We start from the raw sequence: 26345 nt of genomic DNA, 5'->3' as shown, positions 1-26345 counted from the left end.
CACGCACACACACACAGTAACACAGTCACACACACTCTCTCACACACACACACTCTTACACACACTCTCACTCACACACAAACACACACACATCTCTCTCAGCCACACTCTGATGCTGTCCCTTGCTCCTCTGTGTTCCCAGAGTCTAGAGGGGGTGTATGGGTGTAATGTACCCCCTCCCAGACCACCCTGGCCCTCCCCTCTTCTCTGCATGATTCATGGAATCAGTTTAGGATGATTCATGGAATCAGTTTAGTATGTAAGTCATAATTCCATGTTCCCTCTTTGGAGAAAGGCACTTAGCTATATCTCCTCCAGGCTCCTGTTTGTCTCACAGCAAGCAGACTCAGCTATATCTCCTCCAGGCTCCTGTTTGTCTCACAGCGAGCAGACTTAGCTGTATCTCCTCCAGCCTCCTGTCTGTCTCACAGCGAGCAGACTTAGTTGTAGCTCCTCCAGGCTCCTGTCTGTCTCACAGCGAGCAGACTTAGTTGTAGCTCCTCCAGGCTCCTGTCTGTCTCACAGCGAGCAGGCGACAGTTGTAATGTGATCCCCCTAAGGTAGATTTCTGATCTGGAAGTTACATTAAATTGGCTTGCTGGCGGTTTCGAAAGCCGATGAATTTGAGCTGCTTGTTTTTCAGAAGTGGCCAAACCCGAGCTGAGATGAAAAGGGGATATGGAAGAAACACACTTGGCCACAAAGGTCAGGTCCTGCGCTGCACATCGATCCGCTGAGTTGGTTTTGGGTTGGGAAAAAACTCTGAAAACAGAACGGCTCAGAAAAGCTTGATGGACTGTCACTCTGTTTTGTTTCGTTCTACTGTGGTCAGAGGTGTAGGGTTGTAACAGGCAGTGTTTGCCAACACTTGCAAAGTGCTAAGACTGATTTGAGGAGGCATACAGTAACTTCAGGGATAATCACAGTAAACCTAAGAAAGAGTGGACCTGGTTCTCACATTTGATTGGTTGTCACAGTGATCACAATTAAACATCTGCAGTGTGCTGTGAATTGACCTATAGAAGTAGATACCTATATCAACATGAGATCCTTTTATTTTCTTTAATGTGCAAAAGAAGAAGACAGATTGTAATATCTAGGTAGAGTGTGAGAAGCAACCCCTCCATTACATTTTATCTCTCGTGATAAAGGTTAAAAAAAATTACAAAAAAATAAATAATAATTGTTACAGCCCCCGTCTTCGTTCTATTTTATCTCTGGTGATAATAATAGCAGGCCCTGTCTTCTTTACGTTTTATCTCTGGTGATAATAATAGCAGACTGTGTCTATGTTACGTTTTATCTCTGGTGATAATAACAGGCCCTGTCTATGTTACGTTTTATCTCTGGTGATAATAGCAGACCCTGTCTATGTTACGTTTTATCTCTGGTGATAATAATAGCAGGCCCTGTCTACGTTACGTTTGATCTCTGGTGATAATAATAGCAGACCCTGTCTATGTTACGTTTTATCTCTGGTGGTAATAATAACAGGCCCATAACTGAAGCTCTAGTGATGTCATCAACTCTTGAGTGGAGCATTTGAACGACTCATCATTTTTTTAAACATGGCCGCTAGCTTCTGAGAGGAAGTTTGTATAAGCAGCTGTCACTGTGATGATGGCCAAGATGTCAGCGGCTGTACGCGTATCCCAGAAGACACTGCTTCAAGAGTGCATGGAGGGATAAACTTGTGTCCTCTGACTTTCAATGGATCACTTTTATTCTCCCTCGTTCTCTCTCCCCCTTTCATCTCCTCCAACCTGTCCATCACCATCAAAGTTTCCCAACAAAGAAAGAAAGAAAACATGCCATTTTCTCAAGCCCAAAGATGTTCTTTTTCGCATATAGGCAGGGGGCAAAATGTATTCATCCCAAAGTGGTGCAGAATATGTTTTAGTCCAAATTGCTGTCTGTCTGTCTGACTCCCCTTCACCTTTCCAATTGGCTAACAGCAGGGGGTCGGGGTGGGTGGGGGGGTGGAGGGAAGGTGACAGGGTTTTTCTCAGAAATTATTTGTTTGATGTGTTTATTCACAGTGACCCCTGACATGACGACACCTTCAGATGGAGTTGGAGTGTGTCTGTGTGCCGAGCTAAAGATGACACCCAGACAGCAATAATCACAGTCAGAGTGGATAATGTGCTCTACAGGACAATATGTTGAACAGGCATGTGGCTCAGATATGTGGCTCAGAACAAGACTCATATAAGGACAGATGTGCCTAAAATATTAAATATTCATTGGATTAGTATGGCCACTCTCAACAGTGACAAAGTATGCCAAATGTAAGATTTCAGAACAGGTAGACTTGATACTGAAAGCTAGACATGACTTGATATTTAATAATACATCTTGTCCAAGGTAAAGTTTCAAAGCAGAGCAAATCATCCACCTGATATATTGTGCTATTATTAGATAGTCTACGATATGCCAAGCATCAATAAAAGCATCCGTCCATCCCTAAGCACGACTCAGATCAATTATCTCTTCCACAAAGATGGATATTTAGGTGAATATGTATTTCCACTCCCAAAATACAGAGAGCAGCTTTATGCCCATCTAGATATAGCGACGGTCCAGGAAGGGCAGCATTTCCATTTCAGTTTTGACTTTGTGAATTGTCTAAAGAGAGCGTTATGAAACCCGAGAATACTGGCAGTTCAGTTGAAGTTTTAATAGTAATCAGACTCGTATAGTAGTGTGAATGTATTCATTATATCCCAAGAGTAGGGTAGACAACAAGCTTGGTTCAACTGTGTAAAAGGCTTATTGAGTCACCATAATGTTAGTCTGGGTTTTCGAAGCAGTGCAATGAGATGTCAACAGTACGAGGCAATTGTTAGAAACACAACACAGTTTGACCTTTCTTATTATAAAGGCAAACTATTTTCATCTGAACCTTTACATGGTACTAGCCCCTTAACTGGATCAGAGAGCAACTTTAATCAATGCTATATCATTAAATAATCAGACATGGAAATTGTGTGTGTGTGTGTGTGTGTGTGTGTGTGTGTGTGTGTGTGTGTGTGTGTGTGTGTGTGTGTGTGTGTGTGTGTGTGTGTGTGTGTGTGTACGTTTGTCTGTGATAATGGAATTCAGACATGGTCAGGGTGAAGGGAGAGGCGTAAGTGCAGGTCTGTGTGTGTTCTGTCCTACTCATGTTTATATCACGAAGCCCAGTCACTGGCGAAAGCTTGTTACCTTCTTGCTGTTGCCACGGTAATGCGTGTTATTTACCGCCTCGAAATGTCGCCTCGCCTGTTTATTTCAGTTGATTTAAGTCCAGGTATATGTGGCAGGGGGAGATTGCGGGTGTTTTGAGTTGTTCACAGGTACACTAAACTTTTCAAAGTAAATTTACAGCGGCCAGCAGTACGTCTAACTCTGTGAGTCTAACTCTGTGAGTCTAACTCTGCGAGTCTAACTCTGTGAGTCTAACTCTGTGAGTCTAACTCTGTGAGTCTAACTCTGTAAATCTAACTCTGTAAGTCTAACTCTATAAGTGTATGTCTAACTCTGTAAATCTAATTCTGTAAGTCTAACTCGGTAAGTCTAACTCTATAAGTGTACGTCTAATTCTGTAAGTCTAACTCTGTAAGTCTAGCTCTGTAAGTCTAACTCTGTGAGTCTAACTCTGTGAGTCTAACTCTGTGAGTCTAACTCTGCAAGTCTAAGTATGTAAGTCTAACTCTGTAAGTCTAACTCTGTAAGTCTAACTCGGTAAGTCTAACTCGATAAGTCTAACTCGATAAGTCTAACTCTGCAAGTCTAAGTATGTAAGTCTAACTCTGCTCTATAGCAAAGGGTTGGCAGCAGGGGTGTGTACTCCCACCTTTTTTCTTTTAGTAAAATGCTGCTCCTCTTCACTGACTTTCTATGGCAGACAGAGCATCAGGTAATTAGAAGTCCAAAGTATTCCCAGTAATGTCCAGGCATTCATAGAGGCGACAAGGTCAGCATGAAGTTTGAAGCTTCAGGTCACCACAACCACACCAACAATAATGAACAGACTGGAAAGGCCATCTGCAGCGCTAGCAATGTAAACATATGTTTCCCATGCCAATAATGCCCTTTGAATTGAACTGAGAGGGAGGGAGGGAGGATAGGGAGATAGTATATATTTTTGTTCTCTACAGCTTTTATGACTGCACTGTGTGTGTGTGTGTGTGTGTGTGTGTGTGTGTGTGTGTGTGTGTGTGTGTGTGTGTGTGTGTGTGTGTGTGTGTGTGTGTGTGTGTGTGTGTGTGTTTACCTCTCACCATTATATACAGTAAATCACTTATTATCTCGTTTTCCATAGCAATAAAAAAAAAGAGAATAAACAAGCCACAACTGGATACAGCGTCAGGCAAAGATAAGACAAGACAAGATAAGATCAACATTGAAATCCCTGGTCATCGATTGGTTGATTTCAACAACACCTGAAACAGTGTTTTCATCATACTCAAAATTGTCCTCGTCTATAGGATGTACATGTAAAGTTAACAGGGATAAGATACAGGCACTCTTTCTAACTGACAGCCTTATTGTGTCAACTAAAGTAAAAATATGAAGAGATTGCCTTCAAACACCTCTGAACCACATCAGCTCCCTTAGGCCACGCCCCTGTCCATCTCAGCTCTGTTTGTCCTCTTTACTGTCGTTCCCCTGGTCTTGATTGACAGATCCCAGAGAGCCTGACAGGAATCAAGGCAGGTAAATATAAGCAGATGAAGGAGAGGGTCTGAAAGACAAACAGATAGATTCCATCAGCCATAAGACTGCTAAATAGTTCATTGAAAGGTTTCCCGGACTATCTGCACTGACTCTATGCACACTCACAAGCGTATATACAGTGCCTTCAGGAAAGGATTCAGACTTTTTCCACATTTTGTTACGTTACAGCCGTATTCTAAAATGTATTAAATGTTTTTTTCCCCTCATCAATCTACACACAATACCCCATAATGACATCACAATACCCCATAATCACATCTCAATACCCCATAATACCCTCACAGGTTTCTATACATTTTTGCAAATGTATACAAATTAAAAACACTTACATATCACATTTACAATAAGTATTCAGACCCTTTACTCAGTACTTTGTTGAAGCACCTTTGGCAGTGATTAAAGCATCGGGTCTTCTTGGGTATGACGCTACAAACTTGGCACACCTGTATTTGGGGAGTTTCTCCCATTCTTCTCTGCAGATCCTCTCAAGCTCTGTCAGGTTGGATGGGGAGCGTTGCTGCACATTCATTTTCAAGTCTCTCCAGAGATGTTCAATTGGCTTCAAGTCTGAGCTCTTGCTGGGCCACTCAAGGACATTCAGAGACTTGTCCCGAAGCCACTCCTGCGGTTTCTTGGCTGTGTGTTTAGGGTCTTTGTCCTGTTGGAAGGGGAACCTTCACCCCAGTCTGAGGTCCTGAGCAGTATGGAGCAGGTTTTCATCAATGATCTCTCTGTACTTTTCTCCGTTCATATTTATCTCGAGCCAGACTAGTGTCCCAGTTCCTGCCACTGAAAAACATCCCCACAGCATGATGCTGCCACAACCATGCTTCACCATAGGGATGGTGCCAGGTTTGCTCCAGAAGTGAAGCTTTGCATTCAGGCCAAAGAGTTCAATCTTGGTTTCATCAGACCAGAGAATCTTGATTTTCATGTTCTGAGAGTATTAAGGTGCCTTTTGGCAAACTCCAAGTGGGTTGTCATGTGCCTTTTACTGAGAAGTGGCTTCCGTCTGGCCAATCAGCCATAAAGCCCTGATTGGTGGAGTGCTGCAGGGATGGTTGTCCGTCTGGAAGGTTCTCCCATCTCCACAGAGGAACTCTAGAGATCTTTCAGATTGACCATCGGGTTCTTAGTCACCTCCCTGACCAAGGCCCTTCTCCCCCGATTGCTCGGTTTGGCCAGGCGACAAGCTCTAGGAAGAGTCTTGGTGGTTCCAAACTTTCTTTGGTACCCTTCCCCAGATCTGTGCCTCGACACAATCCTGTCTCGGAGCTCTACGGACAATTCCTTTGACCTCATGGCTTGGGTTTTGCTCTGACATGCACTGTCAGCTGTGGGACCTTATATTGACAGGAGTGTGCCTTTCCAAATCATGGCCAATCAATTGAATTTACCACAGGTGGACACCAATCAAGTTGTATAAAGATCTCGAGGATGATCAATTAAAACAGGATGCACTTGAGCTCAATGTCGAGTCTTATAGGAAAGGGTCAGAATACTTATGTAAATAAGGTATTTCTGTTTTTTATTTTTATCCATTTGTTTAAATTTCAGAAAAACTATTTTCGCTTTGTAAATATGGGGTATTATGGGTGTAGATTGCTGAGGATTTGGATGTGGAAATAGTCAAGGGGTTTGAATACTTTCCGAAGGCACTGTAGACACACTATATACACACTCACTCACTCACTCACTCACTCACTCACCCACTCACTCACTCACTCACTCACTCACCCACTCACTCACTCACTCACTCACTCACTCACTCACTCACTCACCACTCACTCACTCACTCACTCACTCACTCACTCACTCACTCACTCACTCACTCACACTACACTGACACTCTCACACAAAACTCACACACATCCCCATACACTACAAGCATAACACACATGCTCATTCCGACACAACATACACACACACACACACACACTTTCACACTCATCAAATTTTGCTATTACTCTTATTTTTTTGGTCTTATTATTATCTATCCTGATTCCTAGTGACTTTACCCTGCATTTATCTACCTCAGATACATTGATCTGGTTCTGGTACTCCTTGCATTTATCTACCTCAGAGACCTTTATCTGGTTCTGGTACTCCTTGCATTTATCTACCTCAGAGACCTTTATCTGGTTCTGGTACTCCTTGCATTTATCTACCTCAGAGACCTTTATCTGGTTCTGGTACTCCTTGCATTTATCTACCTCAGAGACCTTTATCTGGTTCTGGTACTCCTTGCATTTATCTACCTCAGAGACCTTTATCTGGTTCTGGTACTCCTTGCATTTATCTACCTCAGATACCTTGATCTGTTCTGGACCTCCTTGCATTTAGCTCCATTGTGCATTCTATTCCACTTGTGCTACTATTTTTTTTATTTATTATAATGTTTGTTCTCTGCATCGTTGGTATGGGCTCGTGAGTAAAGATTTCATGGTAAGGTCTACACCCATTGTATTCGGTGCGTGTGACAAATAACATTTGATTTGATTTGGATTTTGTTCAATTCAACCATCACATCTTTGTCATCTAGTGAATTACTTCAAATGTTTGCCACCACCAATGGTGACTAGTGTGCCGTCCTTGCACACTAGTCAGTCCTTACGATAGAACTCAGCCAGCCCTTCCGATAGAATGACAGCTTTGCACACTCCTCGCATTCTCTCAACCAGCTTCACCTGGAATGCTTTTCCAACAGTCTTGAAGGAGCTCACACATATGCTGAGCACTTGTTGGATGCTTTTCCTTCACTCTGCGGTCCAACTCATCACAATTGGGTTGAGGTCGGGTGATTGTGGAGGCCAGGTAAACTGATGCAGCACTCCATCACTCTCCTTCTTGATCAAATAGCCCTTACACAGCCTGCAGGTGTGTTAGGTCATTGTCCTGTTGAAAAACAAATGATAATCCCACTAAGCACAAACCAGATGGGATGGCGTATCGCTGCAGAATGCTGTGGTAGCCATGCAGGTTAAGTGCACCTTGAATTCTAAATAAATCACAGACAGTGTCACCAGCAAAGCACCCCCACACCATCACAGCTCTTCCTCCATGCTTCATGGTGGAAACCACACATGCGGAGATCATCCGTTCACCTACTCTGCGTCTCACAAAGACACAGCGGTTGGAACCAAAAATCTTACATTTGGACTCATCAGACCAAAAGACAGATTTCCACAGGTCTAATGCCCATTGATCGTGTTTCTTGGCCCAAGCAAGTATCTTCATCTTATTGGTTTCCTTTAGTAGTGGTTTCTTTGAAGCAATTTGACCATGAATGCCTGATTCACGCCGTCTCTTCTGAACAGTTGATGTTGAGATGTGTGTATTACTTGAACTCTGTGAAGCAATTATTTGGGCTGCAATTTCTGACGCTGGTAACTCTAATGAACTCTGCAGCAGAGGTAACTCTTGAGTTTTCCTTTCCTGTGGTGGTCCTCTTGAGAGCCAGTTTCATCACAGTGCTTGCTGTTTATTGCGACTGCACTTGAAGAAACTTTCAACGTTCTTGAAAACTTCCAGATGTCTTAAAGTAATGATGGACTGTAATTTCTCTTTGCTTATTTGAGCTGTTCTTGCCATAATATGATCTTGGTCTTTTTACAAATAGGGCGATGTTCTGTTTCCCACCACTACCTTGTCACAACACAACTGATTGGTTCAAACTTATTAAGAAGGAAATACATTCCACAAATTAACTTTTAACAAGGCACACCTGTTAATTAAAATGTATTCCAGGTGACTACCTCATGAAGCTGGTTGAGAGAATACCAAGATTGTGCAAAGCTATCATCAAGGCAAAGGTTGGCTGCTTTAAAGGATCTAAAATATAAAAAATATTTTGATTTCTTTAACATCTTTTTTGGTTACTACATGATTCCATATGTGTTATTTCATAGTTTGATGTCCTCACTATTTTTCTACAATGTAGAAAAAACCCTTGAATGAATAGGTGTGTCCAAACTTTTGACTGGTACTGTTTGTATCAAGGTGGCATCTAAATTGTTTGAAATAAAATCATGTGAGAATCTTTTTGGCCATATTAGCTAACTGTGATATAGCTGCCCAGTAAAAAGCACCAGATGCTGATTTGCTTTTCATACACCCACTCCTTCAACACACCCACTCGTCCACACTCCGGTCGCCATATTAGGATGCAGCTATCCACCTGTTTTTGTTGGTTAGTTACCACGTTCTTACCTTTCCAGTGTTGAATACACATTCCCACTCATAAAATACAGCATATTTTTCATGATTTTGGTAAAGTAAGCCAGTGGTCAACATTTCAGATCTATCAACATTATATCAACATTTTTTCAACATTTAAGAATGTTTTATTTTGGTTGTTTGGATGTCCATTGATTGCGATAACCCAACATTAGAAATTCAACTATTCACATCTGTCTTTAACGCAAACTGGAAGCTTATATCTGTGAGGGGGTACTTTAAAGTTTTACAGGGCCCTAAACTCTTCTATCATTTTGACAAAGTGTAAAAAAGGTGTGTTTGTACAGTTGAAGTCGGAAGTTTACATATACTTAGGTTGGAGTCATTAAAAGTCATTTTTCAACCACTCCACACATTTCTTGTTAACAAACTATAGTTTTGGTAAGTTGGTTAGGATATCTACTTTGTGCATGACACAAGTAATTTTTCTAACAATTGTTTACAGACAGATTATTTCACTTATAATTCACTGTATCACAATTCCAGTGGGCCAGAAGTTTACATACACTAAATTGACTGTGCCTTTAAACAGCTTGTAAAATTCCTGAAAATTATGTCATGGCTTTAGAAGCTTCTGAAAGGCTAATTGACATAATTTGAGTCAATTGGAGGTGTACCTGTGGATGTATTTCAAGGCCTACCTTCAAAATCAGTGCCTCTTGCTTGACATCATGGGAAAATCAAAAGAAGTCAGCCAAGACCTGAAAATTGTAGACCTCGACAAGTCTGGTTCATCCTTGGGAGCAATTTCCAAACGCCTGAAGGTACCACATTCATCTGTACAAACAATAGTACGGAAGTATAAACACCATGGGACCACGCAGCCGTCATACCGCTCAGGAAGGAGACGCGTTCTGTCTCCTAGAGATGAATGTACTTTGGTGCAAAAAGTGCAAAACAATCCCAGAACAACAGCAAACGACCTTGTAAAGATGCTTGAGGAAACACGTACAAAGTATCAATATCAACAGTAAAACGAGTCCTATATCGACATAACCTGAAAGGCCGCTCAGCAAGGAAGAAGCCACTGCTCTAAAACCACCATAAAAAAGCCAGAATATGGTTTGCAACTGCACATGGGGACAAAAATTTTACTTTTTGGAGAAATTTCCTCTGGTCTGATGAAACAAAAATAGAACTGTTTGGACATAATGACCATTGTTATGTTTGGAGGAAAAAGTGGGAGGCTTGCAATCCGAAGAACACCATCCAATCGTGAAGCATGGGGGTGGCAGCATCATGTTGTGGGGGTGCTTTGCTGCAGGAGGGACTGGGGCACTTTACAAAATAGATGGCATCATGAGGACAGAAAATTATGTGGATATATTGAAGCAATATCTCAAGACATCAGTCAGGAAGTTAAAGGTTGGTCGCAAATGGGTCTTCCATATGGACAATGACCCCAAGCATACTTCCAAAGTTGTGGCAAAATGGCTTAAGGACAACAAAGTCAAGGTATTGGAGTGGCCATCACAAAGCCCTGACCTCAATCCCATAGAACAATTGCGGGCAGAACTGGAAAAGCATGTGCAAGAAAGGAGCCTACAAACCTGACTCAGTTTCACCAGCTCTGTCAGGAGGAATGGGCCAAAATTCACCCAACTTATTGTGGGAAGCTTGTGGAAGGCTACCAAAAACGTTTAACCCAAGTTAAACAATTTAAAGGCAATGCTACCAAATAGTAATTGAGATTATGTAAACTTCAGACCCACTGGGAATGTGATGAAATAAATAAAAGCTGAAATAAATCATTCCCTCTACTATTATTCTGACATTTCACATTCTTAAAATGAAGTGGTGATCCTAACTGACCTAAGACATGGAATCTTTACTATGATTAAATGTCAGGAATTGTGAAAAACTGAGTTTAAATGTATTTGGCTAAGGTGTATGTAAACTTCCAACTTCAACTGTATGTGTCAATACTGTAATGCAGGTATAGTTGAATGGAGCCCCTGAATTGGCAGTCACTGCAAAAGAGATCAATGGGAACAACACATTATTAAGCACTACTAAATTTCTCTGAAGGCGCCAGGCAGTTTCAAGAAGTGTAGAAGTTTTAACCTCTTAAATCAAAAATAAATATGGCACTATATTCTTCTCAGATCTGTGTTCCATTCAATATTTACCTGGTTATTCAAATGAACCCATTTCAGTATTCACCTGTAGCTGTCTATATTTACCTGGTTATTCAAATGAACCCATTTCAGTATCCAGCGGAAGCTGTAAATTTTTACCTGGATATTCAAATGAACCCATTGCCTTAAGCTGCAGAACAACTTGATCTATTTTCTGATTTCTTTCCACAAATCACAGTGTTGACAGGAAGACAAATTGCAGGGAAGGGAAGAGTGAGTTTGAATGAATGCTACTCTGTATGTGGTGCTAACACAATCATGACTCAAATAGGAGAAAAAACTAGATTAAAATGACAGCTTATTCACACCGCTCCTGAACAAACCTATTGGCAGTTCTACTCCAGGTAGAATAAATACAGTGCTGATAAAGGAACCTAGAATGAGATTTCTTCAGGGATAGTTTTCATCCCCAGTTTGATATAGTTTCCAGCTGTCCACAATGTAAGGAAGAGCTTAGAAATGATTATCTTTGTCAATAGCGATACTTGCATTATAGCTGAATATCAGTTATGATGATGGAGCACATATCCTTGTTCTCAGTTCCTGCCTGTGTGTGTCAGTGACAGTGAGTGCCCTGTCTTGTCCTGTCCTGTCCTGTCTTGTCCTGTCCTGTCCTGTCCTGTCTTGTCCTGTCCAGTCTTGCCCTGTGTAAACCATACTTTATGGTCAGCACTTCAGATTCAATACAAGGTCATTTCGAAAACTCTCCCACCTCTCCATTCAGCTCTCTCACTCTTACTGCTCTCTTCATCACTCCTCTCTCTCTCTCTCTCTCTCCCCCTCTCTCTCTATGGCTCTCTATCTCTCCTTCCGTCTCACCTTTTCTCTCCCTCCATTCCTTTCCTCTCGAGGACTGTCGATCCAGCAAGTTCTCAGCAGATTAAAATGGCCTGGCATCTGTCTGTGTTTGCAGTATACTGCCTGGCTTGGCAAGCACAGTCACAGTGGCAGCAGCAGCAGCAACAGCAACAGCAGACAGTGAATTAAAAGGCTCGTTCTGCCTCATCAACACCTTTGATATCTCCATAAGCCACAGCCACGGGAGCTCCTGAGTGTTAGTATGTGAATGTCTATTCTTCATCTCCCATTGATGCCAGTTTGGAGACGTTTAGTAGAGGATAGCATATGGTTTATTGCCTCTCTCTGTGAGAGTGTTGAGGGAGTTAGTGCTGGTTCATTCCCTCTCTCTGTGAGAGTGTTGAGGGAGTTAGTGCTGGTTCATTCCCTCTCTCTGTGAGAGTGTTGATGAAGTTACTGCTGGTTCATTCCCCCTCTCTGTGAGAGTGTTGAGGGAGTTACTGCTGGTTCATTCCCCCTCTCTGTGAGAGTGTTGAGGGAGTTACTGCTGGTTCATTTCCCCTCTCTGTGAGAGTGTTGAGGGAGTTAGTGCTGGTTCATTCCCCCTCTCTGTGAGAGTGTTGAGGGAGTTACTGCTGGTTCATTCCCCCTCTCTGTGAGAGTGTTGAGGGAGTTAGTGCTGGTTCATTCCCCCTCTCTGTGAGAGTGTTGAGGGAGTTACTGCTTGTTCATTCCCCCTCTCTGTGAGAGTGTTGAGGGAGTTACTGCTGGTTCATTCCCCCTCTCTGTGAGAGTGTTGAGGGAGTTACTGCTGGTTCATTCCCCCTCTCTGTGAGAGTGTTGAGGGAGTTACTGCTGGTTCATTTCCCCTCTCTGTGAGAGTGTTGAGGGAGTTAGTGCTGGTTCATTCCCCCTCTCTGTGAGAGTGTTGAGGGAGTTACTGCTGGTTCATTCCCCCTCTCTGTGAGAGTGTTGAGGGAGTTAGTGCTGGTTCATTCCCCCTCTCTGTGAGAGTGTTGAGGGAGTTACTGCTTGTTCATTCCCCCTCTCTGTGAGAGTGTTAAGGGAGTTACTGCTGATTGTCAAAGTCATGAGCTTGAAAGTTGTTTTGCGACGATGCAGTGTTGAGTCGGCTGATGTGGAATGCGTGAAGTTGTCTTTAAGTATTAATTTAGTGAGTATGATTCTGTGCTTTATCTCTCCCTCTTGTCCTGTCTCTTTTTCTTTCTCTTTTTCTCTCTCTTTCTCTTCTCTCTTGCTCTCTCGCTTTCTCTTTCTCATTCTCTCTCTCTCTTTCTCATTTTCTCTCCTTCTCCTTCTCTCTCACTTTCTAATTATCTCTCTTTATCATGCTCTCTCTCTTTCTCATTCTCTCTTTCTCTCTCTCTTTCTCTCTCTTTCTCTCTTTTTCTCTCTCTTTCTTCGTCTCTCTCTTTCCCCTTCTCTTATTCTATCTTATTCTAATGATACAGTTAGCTGACCTTCTCCTGACTAGTAACCTTTTCTCAGATTCCAGTTAATGTTCAGACCCATCCATTTTGTTTTCTCTCCCAATGAGGTCTCAGGGCAATTCGCATTACTTTGCACGTACATCTGTGGTACTCCATTTAGTATTATATGTTACGTTAAGTTAGGTTACAATATAAATGGAATAGTGGTCGATATTTTACCAACTGCCTCAGACCACTCCTAGAAAAGCTCAGTGCATTGTTAGATGTGTTTTTTCCCTACCGGATCTCCACTAAAACTAGCATCAAGATGTTAATCTGTCTCTCTGTGACCTCCGACATCTTTAAAACGAAGGATAAAAAGATGCTTCAAATTAAAACCGAGGTGACTGCATTTAAAGATAAATACAGTAGGCCTGCAGGTAGCTGACTAAACTCCATTGTAAATCGTGGAGAAAAGTTTAGTCGGCTAGCATACATACAGTGCCTTCAGAAAGTATTCACAGCTTTATTCTAAAATGGATGAGATAAAAAAAACAAATCCTCAGCAATCTACATACGATACCCCATAATGTCAAAGCAAACAAAAAAGGTTTTTGGACATTTTTCCAGATGTAAAAAAAAAGAAGAAAAAAAAAAGGAAATTCCTAATTTACAGAGTTACAAAGAAAAAGCCATATCTCAGACTGGCCAATAAAAATTAAATATTAAGATGGGCAAAAGAACACAGACACTGGACAGAGGAACTCCTGGAAAGCTAGCATCCCGGAGTTGCTTCTTCACTGTTGAAGTTGAGACTGGTGTTTTGCGGGTACTATTTAATGAAGCTGCCAGTTGTGGACTTGTGAGGCATCTGTTTCTCAAACTAGACACTCTAATGTACTTGTCCTCTTGCTCAGTTGTGCACTGGGGCCTCAACTCTTCTTTAAATTTATAGCCAGTTTGCGCTGTTCTGTGAAGGAAGTAGTACACAACGTTGTACGAGATCATCAGTTTATTGGCAATTTCTCGCATGGAATAACCTTCATTCACAGATTCTCTGAAGAAAACAAATTAAATGAGCCACAGGCTGCCCTATTCAAACACATGTAACCTTTATTTAACTAGGCAAGTCAGTTAAGAACAAATTCTTATTTACAATGACGGCCTACACTGGCCAAACCCGGGGACGGTCGGTTTGGCCAATCACGGTCGGTTGTGATACAGCCTGGATTCGAACAAGGGTTCTGTAGTGATGCCTCTAGCACTGAGATGCATTACCACAGACCGCTGCGCCACTCGGAACCCCCCGCCCGCCAACCCTTCTTTTATGCTGCTGCAACTCCCAGTTTATAATTTATGCATAGTCACTTTAACTAATCTCATATTACCTCAAATAGCCCGACTAACCGGTGCCCCCGCACATTGACTCTGTACTGGTACCACCTGTATATAGCCTCGCTGATGTTATTATTATTATTTTGTAATTCTTTACTTATCTATTGTTTACCTAATACCTAGACTAAACCTCTAATACCTCAATTAAACCTCTAATACCTAGATTAAACCCCTAATACCTAGATGAAATCTCTAATACCTAGATTAAACCTCTAATACCTAGATTAAACCCCTAATACCTAGATTAAACCCCTACTACCTAGATTAAACCCCTAATACCTAGACTAAACCTCTAATACCTAGATTAAACCCCTAATACCTAGATTAAACCCCTGATACCTAGACTAAACCTCTAATACCTAGATTAAACATCTAATACCTAGATTAAACCTCTAATACCTAGATTAAACCCCTAATACCTAGGTTAATCGCCTAATACCTAGATTACACCTCTAATACCTAGATAAACCTCTAATACCTATATTAAACGCCTCATACCTAGATTAAACGCCTAATACCTAGATTAAATGCCTAATACCTAGATTAAACCTCTAATACCTAGATTAAACACCTAATACCTAGATTAAACCTCTAATACCTAGACTAAACCTCTAATACCTAGATTAAACCCCTAATACCTAGATTAAATGCCTAATACCCAGAGTAAACCCCTAATACCTAGATTAAACCTCTAATACCTAGTTTAAACCCCTAATACCTAGTTTAAACCCGTAATTGTGGCTCCCACTCGTGCATCCAACATGCATAATGCATGAACACCTAAATAGGTACATACTGTTGAGGTGAGTTAAATGCTCTTTTTTGGTCCTTCTGATTTTGTTAATAATAAGGCTCCTTTTTGGTGGAAATTATTCTGTCACCACTGGGCTAGAGCTTGAACCTGAAAATACCTCTCTCTGTCTGAACACCAAACTACTAACCTTACATGTCTGAATTTTATAGCATTAGTTAATAAATTACCTTTTGGCTTTCATATTTTGTTGATAATTGTTCAAAATTCTTGTCAATTGTGTATTTTAAAGCAAATAATAAATCAAGCCATTAGAGACAATTGCTAGTGTGAATGTTTCTTGCTAAGACATCCACAATGGGTCTGTTTTACACTAAACTGTTATTACCTGTTATGGCAGTTAGCAATGCCATGTCTTGTATAAAACGTCAGTTGAGACACCACTTTGTTCTTGTACACTGTGTCACGTGTGTGTTGAAAAGATCATTAACACGGTGGTCTTGGGTCAGAGTAACGGCCATTACGAACTAATGTAATCTAATTTCCTTATACCCAACGCAAGATGTTGACTCACCCTTAATTACTGTGAAAAGTATGTTTTCATAATCACACTACGGTATAATCAACTTCCTTATTGTAATGTGGCCAAACTTTACAAAAACGTTTCCGCTCTTTGCCGGAAGATTGTTTGTGCTGCTATTGAAGAACGAACTGTCTGTTTTTATTGTTCATTGACTTCTAGCTAACCCCAGCCTTTCATTGATGAAACACTTGTCATCTCTGCTTTATTTTCCCTCTCAGCTCCCATCTCTACAGACAAACCTCCCATTATGTTATCAGCAGTTTACACGCCATTCTCTCACAGAGCGCCTTGTTCATTTCTTAAACACTTATCAATTTGTGCAGGTGATACCATGGAATCACCCTGCCATCCCTGTGTGTTCAGCGCTCCAGCACACTGCCACGCTCCAAGGGATATGGATCACTATTATGCGCCTGTCTTTATCTTGCCGCAGAGTCAGGCGCGTTAAATGGCAGCTCCATTAGGAGAATATCTCAAAGGGGCCATGGTGATGGAGTGTTGCCTTTGGTTTCATTCACTGTTCTAAAGGAGTCCCCCGATGCTCCTTGAAGCCTGCCCATATTTCACGGCTAATTATGTTGTTTATTTTTACATTTGTTAAGGATATTCACAGTGAACAATTCAATGAGGAGGCGTTTTAATAAGCTTATCATTACATATCATCACTATCATCACAAGATATTTGACTGCTTTGGAAACAACACATTTTCAACAGATTTTGGGAATAAACTATTTTGGAGATTTGAAGCTTCCATGACTTTATAGATTAAACATTTGCTTGCGGGTGTAAACATGTGGGTGGTATTTAAACCATGCTCTTTGATGTTACCAACATGTTGAAACCAGCGAGAGGAAAGCCTATGATCAAAAAGTAAAAATACACTGACTCGCTTTCGATTCCAATTTCATTAAGAGCGGGGAAAAAGATCTGACTAAATGTATTTTTCTGTTTCCACCCGTTTTCATCATGTGAGTTATCTAAGAACTCCGTATGTTCCCCTCAGTTTAAATACATGAACAGGATGTTACACAGAAATACATCCAGTTCGAAGGTACATTTGCATTTAAAATTCAGACCCCTTACAAAACCTGTATCTTCAAAAAGATAGCAAACAAAAGTTAGAACATTTGCATTATTTCAAGTAAGTTATTATATAGAATTATTCCTTAATTAATCTCAATCCCACAGTTATTACTGACCAAATGACTGTAGGTAACGCTGTACAGTATCTTCTACTTCCTGTCCGATGTCTTCTAAACGAACTTGAGAGCCCTGGCCTAGATTCTGCCCAGGCCTTGCTCTGATCAGTGGTGATGAATGCACAACACATCTCCCTCGATACTATTTATCATCTGGCCATAGACTCTGATCTGTATACAGATGAGGAGGTGATTCCAGCTATGATTAACTACAGAGGAAGTATGAAGGAAGTAACAACAGGTTGAGAGAAGAGAAAATAGAGGAAGGGGTTTATTATTTATCCTGTTGCTTAGTCACTTTACCCTTACTTGTATGTACATACCTACCTCAATCATCTTATTATTATCTATCCTGTTGCTTAGTCACTTTACCCTTACCTGTATGTACATACCTACATCAATCACCTTATTATTATCTATCCTGTTGCTTAGACACTTTACCCTTACCTGTATGTACATACCTACCTCAATCACCTTATTATTATCTATCCTGTTGCTTAGTCACTTTACCCTTACCTGTATGTACATACCTACCTCAATTACCTCGGTATCCCTGTACATTGACTCAGTACTGGTACTCCCTGTATTTAGCCATGTTATTACCTCGTACACCTGCACATCGACTATGTACTGGTACTCCCTGTATATAGCCATTTTATTACCTGGTACTCCCTGTATATAGCCATGTTATTACCTGGTACCCCTGCACATCAACACGGTACTGGTACTCCCTGTATATAGCCATGTTATTACCTCGTATCCCTGCACATTGACTCTACTGCTACCCGTGTGCATAACCTTGTTATTACCCGGTACTCCCTGTATCTAGCCTTGTTAATATCTTGCACTCCCTGTATATAGCCATGTTATTACCTGGTACTCCCTGTATATAGCCCTGTTATTACCTGGTACTCCCTGTATATAGCCCTGTTATTACCTGGTAGTCCCGGTATATAGCCATGTTATTACCTGGTAGTCCCTGTATATAGCCATGTTATTACCTGGTATGCCCTGTATATAGCCATGTTATTACCTGGTACTCCCTGTAAATAGCCGTATTACTTGGTATGGTCTGTATTTAGCTATGTAATTACTTGGTACTCCCTGTATTTAGCCATGTTATTACCTGGTGCTCCCTGTATATAGCCATGTTATTACCTGGTACTCCCTGTATATAGCCATGTTATTACCTGGTACTCCCTCTATATAGCCATGTTATTACCTGGTACTCTCTGTATATAGCCATGTTATTACCTGGAACTCCCTGTATATAGCCATGTTATTACCTGGTACTCCCTGTATATAGCCATATTATTACCTGGTACTCCCGGTATATAGCCATGTTATTACCTGGTACTCCCTGTATATAGCCATGTTTTTACCTGGTACTCCCTGTATATAGCCATGTTATTACCTGGTACTCTCTGTATATAGCCATGTTATTACCTGGTACTCACTCAATATAGCCATGTTATTACCTGGTACTCCCTGTATATAGCCCTGTTATTACCCGGTACTCCCTGTATATAGCCTTGTTAATACCTGGCACGTCCTGTATATAACCATGTTATTACCTGGTACTCCCTCTATATAGCCATGCTATTACCTGGTACTCCCTGTATATAGCCATGTTATTACCTGGTACTCCCTCTATATAGCCATGCTATTACCTGGTACTCCCTGTATATAGCCATGTTATTACCTGGTACTCCCTGTATATAGCCATGTTATTACCTGGTACTCCCTGTATATAGCCATGTTATTACTTGGTACTCCCTGTATATAGCCATGTTATTACCTGGTACTCCCTGTATATAGCCACGTTATTACCTGGTACTCCCTGTATATAGCCACGTTATTACCTGGTACTCCCTCTATATAGCCACGTTATTACCTGGTACTCCCTGTATATAGCCATGTTATTACCTGGTACTCCCTGTATATAGCCATGTTATTACCTGGTACTCCCTGTATATAGCCACGTTATTACCTGGTACTCCCTGTATATAGCCACGTTATTACCTGGTACTCCCTGTATATAGCCATGTTATTACCTGGTACTCCCTGTATATAGCCATGTTATTACCTGGTACTCCCTGTATATAGCCATGTTATTACCTGGTACTGCCTGTATATTGCCACGTTATTACCTGGTACTCCCTGTATATAGCCACGTTATTACCTGGTACTCCCTGTATATAGCCATGTTATTACCTGGTACTCCCTGTATATAGCCATGTTATTACCTGGTACTCCCTGTATATAGCCACGTTATTACCTGGTACTCCCTGTATATAGCCATGTTATTACCTATATATAGTGTGGTGGCTAATTTCTGCATTACCAAATGAGGAGAGTTACAAACACACCAGTCCGAGTTAACTACATCTTTAATAATTAAGATACTTTTGCAAAAGCACTTGATCTTCAATAATGCACTCTCTCGAATGAACCAGGAAGGTTCCAACAAAATGGCTACTGAGATATTTTATACCCAAATATCCACCCCCTTTTGACATGACAAACCACAGATAGTTAGGAACGGTTCACAAAGAAAGACTGTTTACTTTAGAGAGGAGTATCTAGATAGCATTCACTATAAATTATCGTTCAGTTTGATCCCTAATGACGAGGTTCTAATCTCATCCCTGGTACTTCATAGAACAAAAACACCATTTCATCCAATGGCATATATCAATTGTCAACTCTAGATACTCCCATCTCAAGCAAACCCCCTCTTGACCCCACTCCTGGACAGGCTCACTGGGGGGAGTGACCTGCGCACAGACATTATGGAGACAAATAATTGGTTCCCCATTAATCACGTGGTTTAAGAATAGGTAAAGACACATTCACATGAAGACAAGTCTGACCTCTCCCCTCTCTGGGCCCCAAGTGACTGAGCCCCAGCTAAGGGAAAAGTGCAACTGAAAGACACCAGAGTCCAAAGGACACTTTCTAATGACAAGTATCTCACATAAGCATATTATACTAATAAAACATCTTAATTATCTATGTTACCCAACTGATTCTGATTCATCCACCACATTAGCCATGTTGTTACCTGGTACTCCCTGTATATAGCCAGGGTATAACCTGGTACTCCCTGTATATAACCATGTTATTACCTGGTACTCCCTGTATATAGCCATGTTATTACCCGGTGCTTCCTGTATATAACCATGTTAATACCTGGTACTCCCTGTATATACCCATGTTATTACCTGGTACTCCCTGTATATAACCATGTTATTACCTTGTACTCCCTGTATATAGCCATGCTATTACCTGGTGCTTCCTGTATATAACCATGTTATTACCAGTGTTGATGATCAGTTACTTGAGAAGGAGACCAAGTCAAGACGCTGGACCGGGTGGATTCAGTTTATAGTAAGGCAGTTTATTATGAGACAAAGATATTTGGCAAAGCGTGCACGGACTCCTTCGTTTAGCTCATAGGGAACTAGCAGAAGAGAGCCCCGAAACATAGTGTGCGTTTCATTTATACAATGAAATAACAGTGTGTTGACGTAGGTTGAGTCTAGTAGGTCCGCTCTCCTGACTGGTCGATGAGTGGAGGGACGGTCCATTCTCCGGGTGGTGTCGACTTCCCATTGGCCCTTGGCAGTGTCCTTTGTCCTCGGAGTCCAACACCCCTAAGTGTGTGTGTGTGTGTGTGTATTTCTGGTAATTCGTGTCTGGGTGGTTGCGATATTCATGGAATGTTGTTTTTTACACCAGTGGTCAGTTCGTGTGGCTAGGGCGCTTTCATGTCTTGACATGTTTGTGTGAGTGCTTAAGTCAGCCATCTGTCTCTGGGTGTGGTCGTGATTGGTATCAGTTGGTTGCTCAATATGTCTCTGGAGTTTTGTTGTGTGCTGTTGTGAAACATGTTGTGCAAATGCCCTCCTTATATATCATTAGGTAAAACGTTAGATTATCTTTATTACACCAGGTACTCCCTATATATATAGCCATGTTATTACCTGGTACTCCCTGTATATAGCCATGTTATTACCTGGTACTCCCTGTATATAGCCATGTTATTACCTGGTACTCCCTGTATATAGCCATGTTATTACCTGGTACTCCCTGTATATAGCCATGTTATTACCTTGTACTCCCTGTATATAGCCATGCTATTACCTGGTGCTTCCTGTATATAACCATGTTATTACCAGGTACTCCCTATATATAGCCATGTTATTACCTGGTACTCCCTGTATATAGCCATGTTATTACCTGGTACTCCCTGTATATAGCCATGTTATTACCTGGTACTCCCTGTATATAACCATGTTATTACCTGGTACTCCCTGTATATAACCATGTTATTACCTCGTATTCCTGCACATTGTCTCAGTACTGATACTCCCTGTATATAGCCATGTTATTACCTGGTACTCCCTGTATATAACCATGTTATTACCTGGTACTCCCTCTATATAGCCATGTTATTACCTGGTACTCCCTGTATATAGCCATGTTATTACCTGGTACTCCCTGTATATAGCCATGTTATTACCTGGTGCTCCCTGTATATAGCTATGTTATTACTTGGTACTCCCTGTATATAACCATGTTATTACCTGGTACTCCCTGTATATAGCCATGTTATTACCTGGTACTCCCTGTATATAGCCATGTTATTACCTGGTACTCCCTGTATTTAGCCATGCTATTACCTGGTACTCCCTGTACATAGCCATGTTATTACCTGGTACTCCCTGTATATAGACATGTTATTACCTGGTACTCCCTATATATATATAACCATGTTATTACCTGGTGCTCCCTGTATATAACCATGTTATTACCTGGTACTCCCTGTACATAGCCATGTTATTACCTGGTACTCCCTGTATATAACCATGTTATTACCTGGTACTCCCTCTATATAGCCATGTTATTACCTGGTACTCCCTGTATATAGCCATGTTATTACCTGGTACTCCCTGTATATAGCCATGTTATTACCTGGTGCTCCCTGTATATAGCTATGTTATTACTTGGTACTCCCTGTATATAACCATGTTATTACCTGGTACTCCCTGTATATAGCCATGTTATTACCTGGTACTCCCTGTATATAGCCTTGTTATTACCTGGTACTCCCTGTATATAGCCATGTTATTACCTGGTACTCCCTGTATATAGCCATGTTATTACCTGGTACTCCCTGTATATAACCATGTTATTACCTGGTACTCCCTGTATATAGCCATGTTATTACCTGGTACTCCCTGTATATAACCATGTTATTACCTGGTACTCCCTGTATATAGCCATGTTATTACCTGGTACTCCCTGTATATAGCCTTGGTATTACCTCGTATCCCTGCACATCGACTCGGTACCTCCATCCGTGTGTGTAGCCAATTTGTTGTTAATCAATGTGTATTTTTTCCATGTATTAATTTTTGTCTATTTTCTATTATTTCTCTATGTTTCTCTCTGCATTGTTGGGAAGGGCCCGTAGGTAAGCGTTTCACTATAAGTTTACACCTGTTGTTTGCAAAGCATGTGACAAATGCAATTTAATTTGATGCTGATTAGCGTTAGTGTGTCATTTTGGAACATTTTGGAATGTTATTATCAGTATCACCAGAATTGCAGATAATTGACTGATTTTGACATGTTGAATGTGGTGTGGATCAGATTATTTCGGATCGGCAAAATGCGAAGGGGATGCCATAGAACTAGTAATACTTCTATATCCAGATGGTGACATTTAGATCTACCCATTAGCCACTACAGAGTCAGGTTGCTTCCTGGTTGGTTGATGATCACAGGTTAGTTTGGAGTGAGGAGGTGGAATTGGTCACCTGCCAGGTGACATCTGTTGTCTTCCAACATGTGACTCTGTGAGCCTTCACTGCTCATTAATCTAGCTTATCTCTGTTTACTCAACACCATTGATTTTTGCAGGTATATATATATATATATATATATATATATATATATAGTGTATGAGGGTGTGTGTGTGTGTGTGTGTGTGTGTGTGTGTGTGCGCATGTGTCTGTGTCTGTATCTGTGTCTGTGTCTCTCTGTGTGTGTCTCTCTGTGTGTGTCTCTCTCTCTGTGTGTGTGTGTGTGTGTGTGTGTGTGTGTGTGTGTGTGTGTGTGTGTGTGTGTGTGTGTGTTATCCAGCAGAAGGGGGCCTTTAAGGTTAATATAATGGATTATTCAAGGACTGAATAATGAACGAAAAGAGCTAGAGAATTAAACCTTGAATTCCTTAGTTTTTCATTGACTCTTCCAGTGACATTCCGCAGACTCTAAGTAATAAAGTTATACACTTTCAGCATTTATTCATTCGATTACCTCGTTTTTAGCAATAAGATCTGAGTATTTTGAACAAAATAATTGATGCACTACGGCAAAAAGTCATTTATCAACAACAACAAAAAGTCGATCACCGGAAAAATTGTTTCCGAATGTTTTTTTTTTTTCAAATCACTAAATGAATGATTCGTTTTTTTCTTCTAGGAACAAGGGAAGATTGGTGTGACGTTTAACATCGGCACAATGGACATCAGCGTGAGAGAGAATAGCACACCAGTGAATGACGGGCTGTACCATGTGGTACGCTTTACCAGAAACGGGGGTAACGCCACACTCCAGGTGGACAACTGGTCTATCAATGAACACTTCCCAGGAGGTAAGGACCACCCCCCCCCCCCCACACACACCTGCATGGTTTCACCTGTGCTGCGCACCCCCCCCACACACACACACACACACACACACTGCATGGTTTCACCTGTGCTGTGACCTGCACATGCAATTGTAGGTTTACCTGTGTAGTAAACACACCATACATGCACATGACAAGTTGTAAACTTACCCCAACCTCACTGGACCACACGCTGCTGAGCTCCTTCCCAGAGAGAGACCCTGGAGTACAGCGTCAGCACCAGTACTACTCCTTCTGTTCTCCACTATACTGTTTCTCTTTCAGCTACTTCAAGCTTGTAAATGCTCCATTGTCATTAGACTACAAGCACAGTGACTGTCAAACCTAACCAATACCTTAACCGTTACACCATGAGATCAGGACCTCTTGTCGAAGTCGCTAATTGTTGGGTTAAAGTCGCTACACTATGTTTGCAATTATGGCACAATAAAGGCCTTTCGGCAGCTTAAAGGCCTATTAGGCTGTGTTTACACATGCAGCCCCATTCTGATCTTTTGCCCAGTTATTGAAAAAACGATCTGATCTAGTTGGTCGAAAGACCAATTAGTGACCAAATATCAAAATGGGGCTGCCTGTGTAAACCCTGCCTAACAGACAGGAAATGTGAATGATCTCCAGCATCTCTTCGAGGAACACCCTGATGGATGCAGTATGTCAGAATGCTTAGTTTTAGTGATACTATACACTCTTAGAAAAGAAGGTGCTATCTAGAACCTAAAATGGGTCTTTGGCTGTCTCCATAGGAGAACCCTTTGAAGAACCCCTTTTTGGTTCCAAGTAGAACCTTTTTCGGTTCCATGTAGAACCCTTCCCTGGAACCAAAATGGGTGCTCCTATGGGGACAGGCGGAGAACCCTTTTGCAACCCTTTTTTCTAAAAGTGTAATATAATTTTTTGTATTGTCTAGTCAACTTAAAAAAGGTTTGGTTTTACATATACTTTAATATCATATATATGGTATTGCCTCGTCAACTTTCAGAATGCTTGGTGTTATAGATACTATAATATGATATATATGGTATTGTGTAGCCAACGTTCAGTATCCACTGAGTTACAAGTCATCTTTCACATTTCCAGAAGGTCCTGTGTTAGGCTGTCTTCTCCCTCTTCTCTATCAGCCCTTGTATTAGGCCAGGCTGTGATATAAGGACTTCAGACTTTGCTTTAGGGACCATAAGCAGTTCTTTGGAGTGGAATTCTGATTTAACCCAGCTAAGCTCTCCAGCTGTTTTGTGATTGAATGAAGATGGACATTGAATTGGAATCGACTTCAGGCTCCCTGGGTTTTGCAATGGAGCTATCGCTTCTCAGGACTGTTCGTGATGCCTCAACAGTTGGTTTATTTAGAGGTAGGAAGAGCTGTCAGAGTACTCTTGGTTTTCCCTCCCTCCCTCCCTCCCTCCCTCCCTCCCTCCCTCCCTCCCTCCCTCCCTTCCTTCCTTCCTTCCTTCCTTCCTTCCTTCCTTCCTTCCTTCCTTCCTTCCTTCCTTCCTTCCTTCCTTCCTTCCTTCCTTCCTTCCTTCCTTCCTTCCTTCCTTCCTTCCTTCCTTCCTTCCTTCCTTCCTTCCTTCCCTCCCTCCCTCCCTCCCTCCCTCCCTCCCTCCCTCTGCCTTACTTACTAAAGTTTTGCTCTTATATGAAATGGTTTGACATGTATCAGTATGACTATGACAATAGTGAAATGATCAAGAATGTTTACCAAGACTTGGGCAAATGAGCCTGCGACTACTGGTAGAAATGTATCTTACAGCTCTCCCTGCCAGCACAAGGAAAAATGCTGTAGAATATACCATCAGTATCCCCCTTGGAAACATCTAATTTGGCATGTGATGTCTTCCTGTGTTGAGTACAGTAACAGTGCAGTGTACCTTTTAAAAATACATTTCTCTCTTTCTTCTACATTAGTCAGTGCATACATTTTCATACTTTTTTGTACTGGTCTCCTGTTGGGAATCTAACCCACAACCCTGGCATTGCAGGCGGCATTCTCTCTCTCTCTCTCTCTCTCTCTCTCTCTCTCTCTCTCTCTCTCTCTCTCTCTCTCTCTCTCTCTCTCTCTCTCTCTCTCTCTCTCTCTCTCTCTCTCTCTCTCTCTCTCTCTCTCTCTCTCTCTCTCTCTCTCTCTCTCTCTCTCTCTCTCTCTCTCTCTCTCTCTCTCTCTCTCTCTCTCTCTCTCTCTCTCTCTCTCTCTCTCTCTCTCTCTCTCTCTCTCTCTCTCTACACACACACACACACACAGAGAGAAACACATATGTTTACATTGCAAAAGCAAGTGAAAAAGAAAAGTGAAATTAACTTTAAAAAATGAACAGTAAACATTACATTCACAGAAGTTCCAAAATATTAAAGACATTTCAAATGTCATATTATGTCAATATACATGGTTGTAGTGATGTGC

The 26345-nt window shown here is 41.4% G+C and overlaps 1 protein-coding gene across 5 annotated transcripts in view; it reads left to right on the top strand.

Moving 5' to 3' along the window:
• Positions 1-26345, top strand: part of LOC106611370 (neurexin-3a) — an 825193-nt gene that overhangs the window by 699628 nt on the left and 99220 nt on the right. For all 5 annotated transcript variants that reach the window (XM_045723685.1, XM_045723683.1, XM_045723684.1 and 2 more), the window contains one exon: positions 23740-23911. In XM_045723685.1, coding sequence (XP_045579641.1) covers positions 23740-23911 — 172 coding nt within the window. The remainder of the gene's footprint in view (positions 1-23739; positions 23912-26345) is intronic.

This window comes from Salmo salar, chromosome ssa09 (assembly GCF_905237065.1).
Source record: "Salmo salar chromosome ssa09, Ssal_v3.1, whole genome shotgun sequence".
NCBI classification, from domain to species: Eukaryota; Metazoa; Chordata; class Actinopteri; order Salmoniformes; family Salmonidae; genus Salmo; species Salmo salar.
This window is presented reverse-complemented; position numbering and strand designations above follow the sequence as displayed.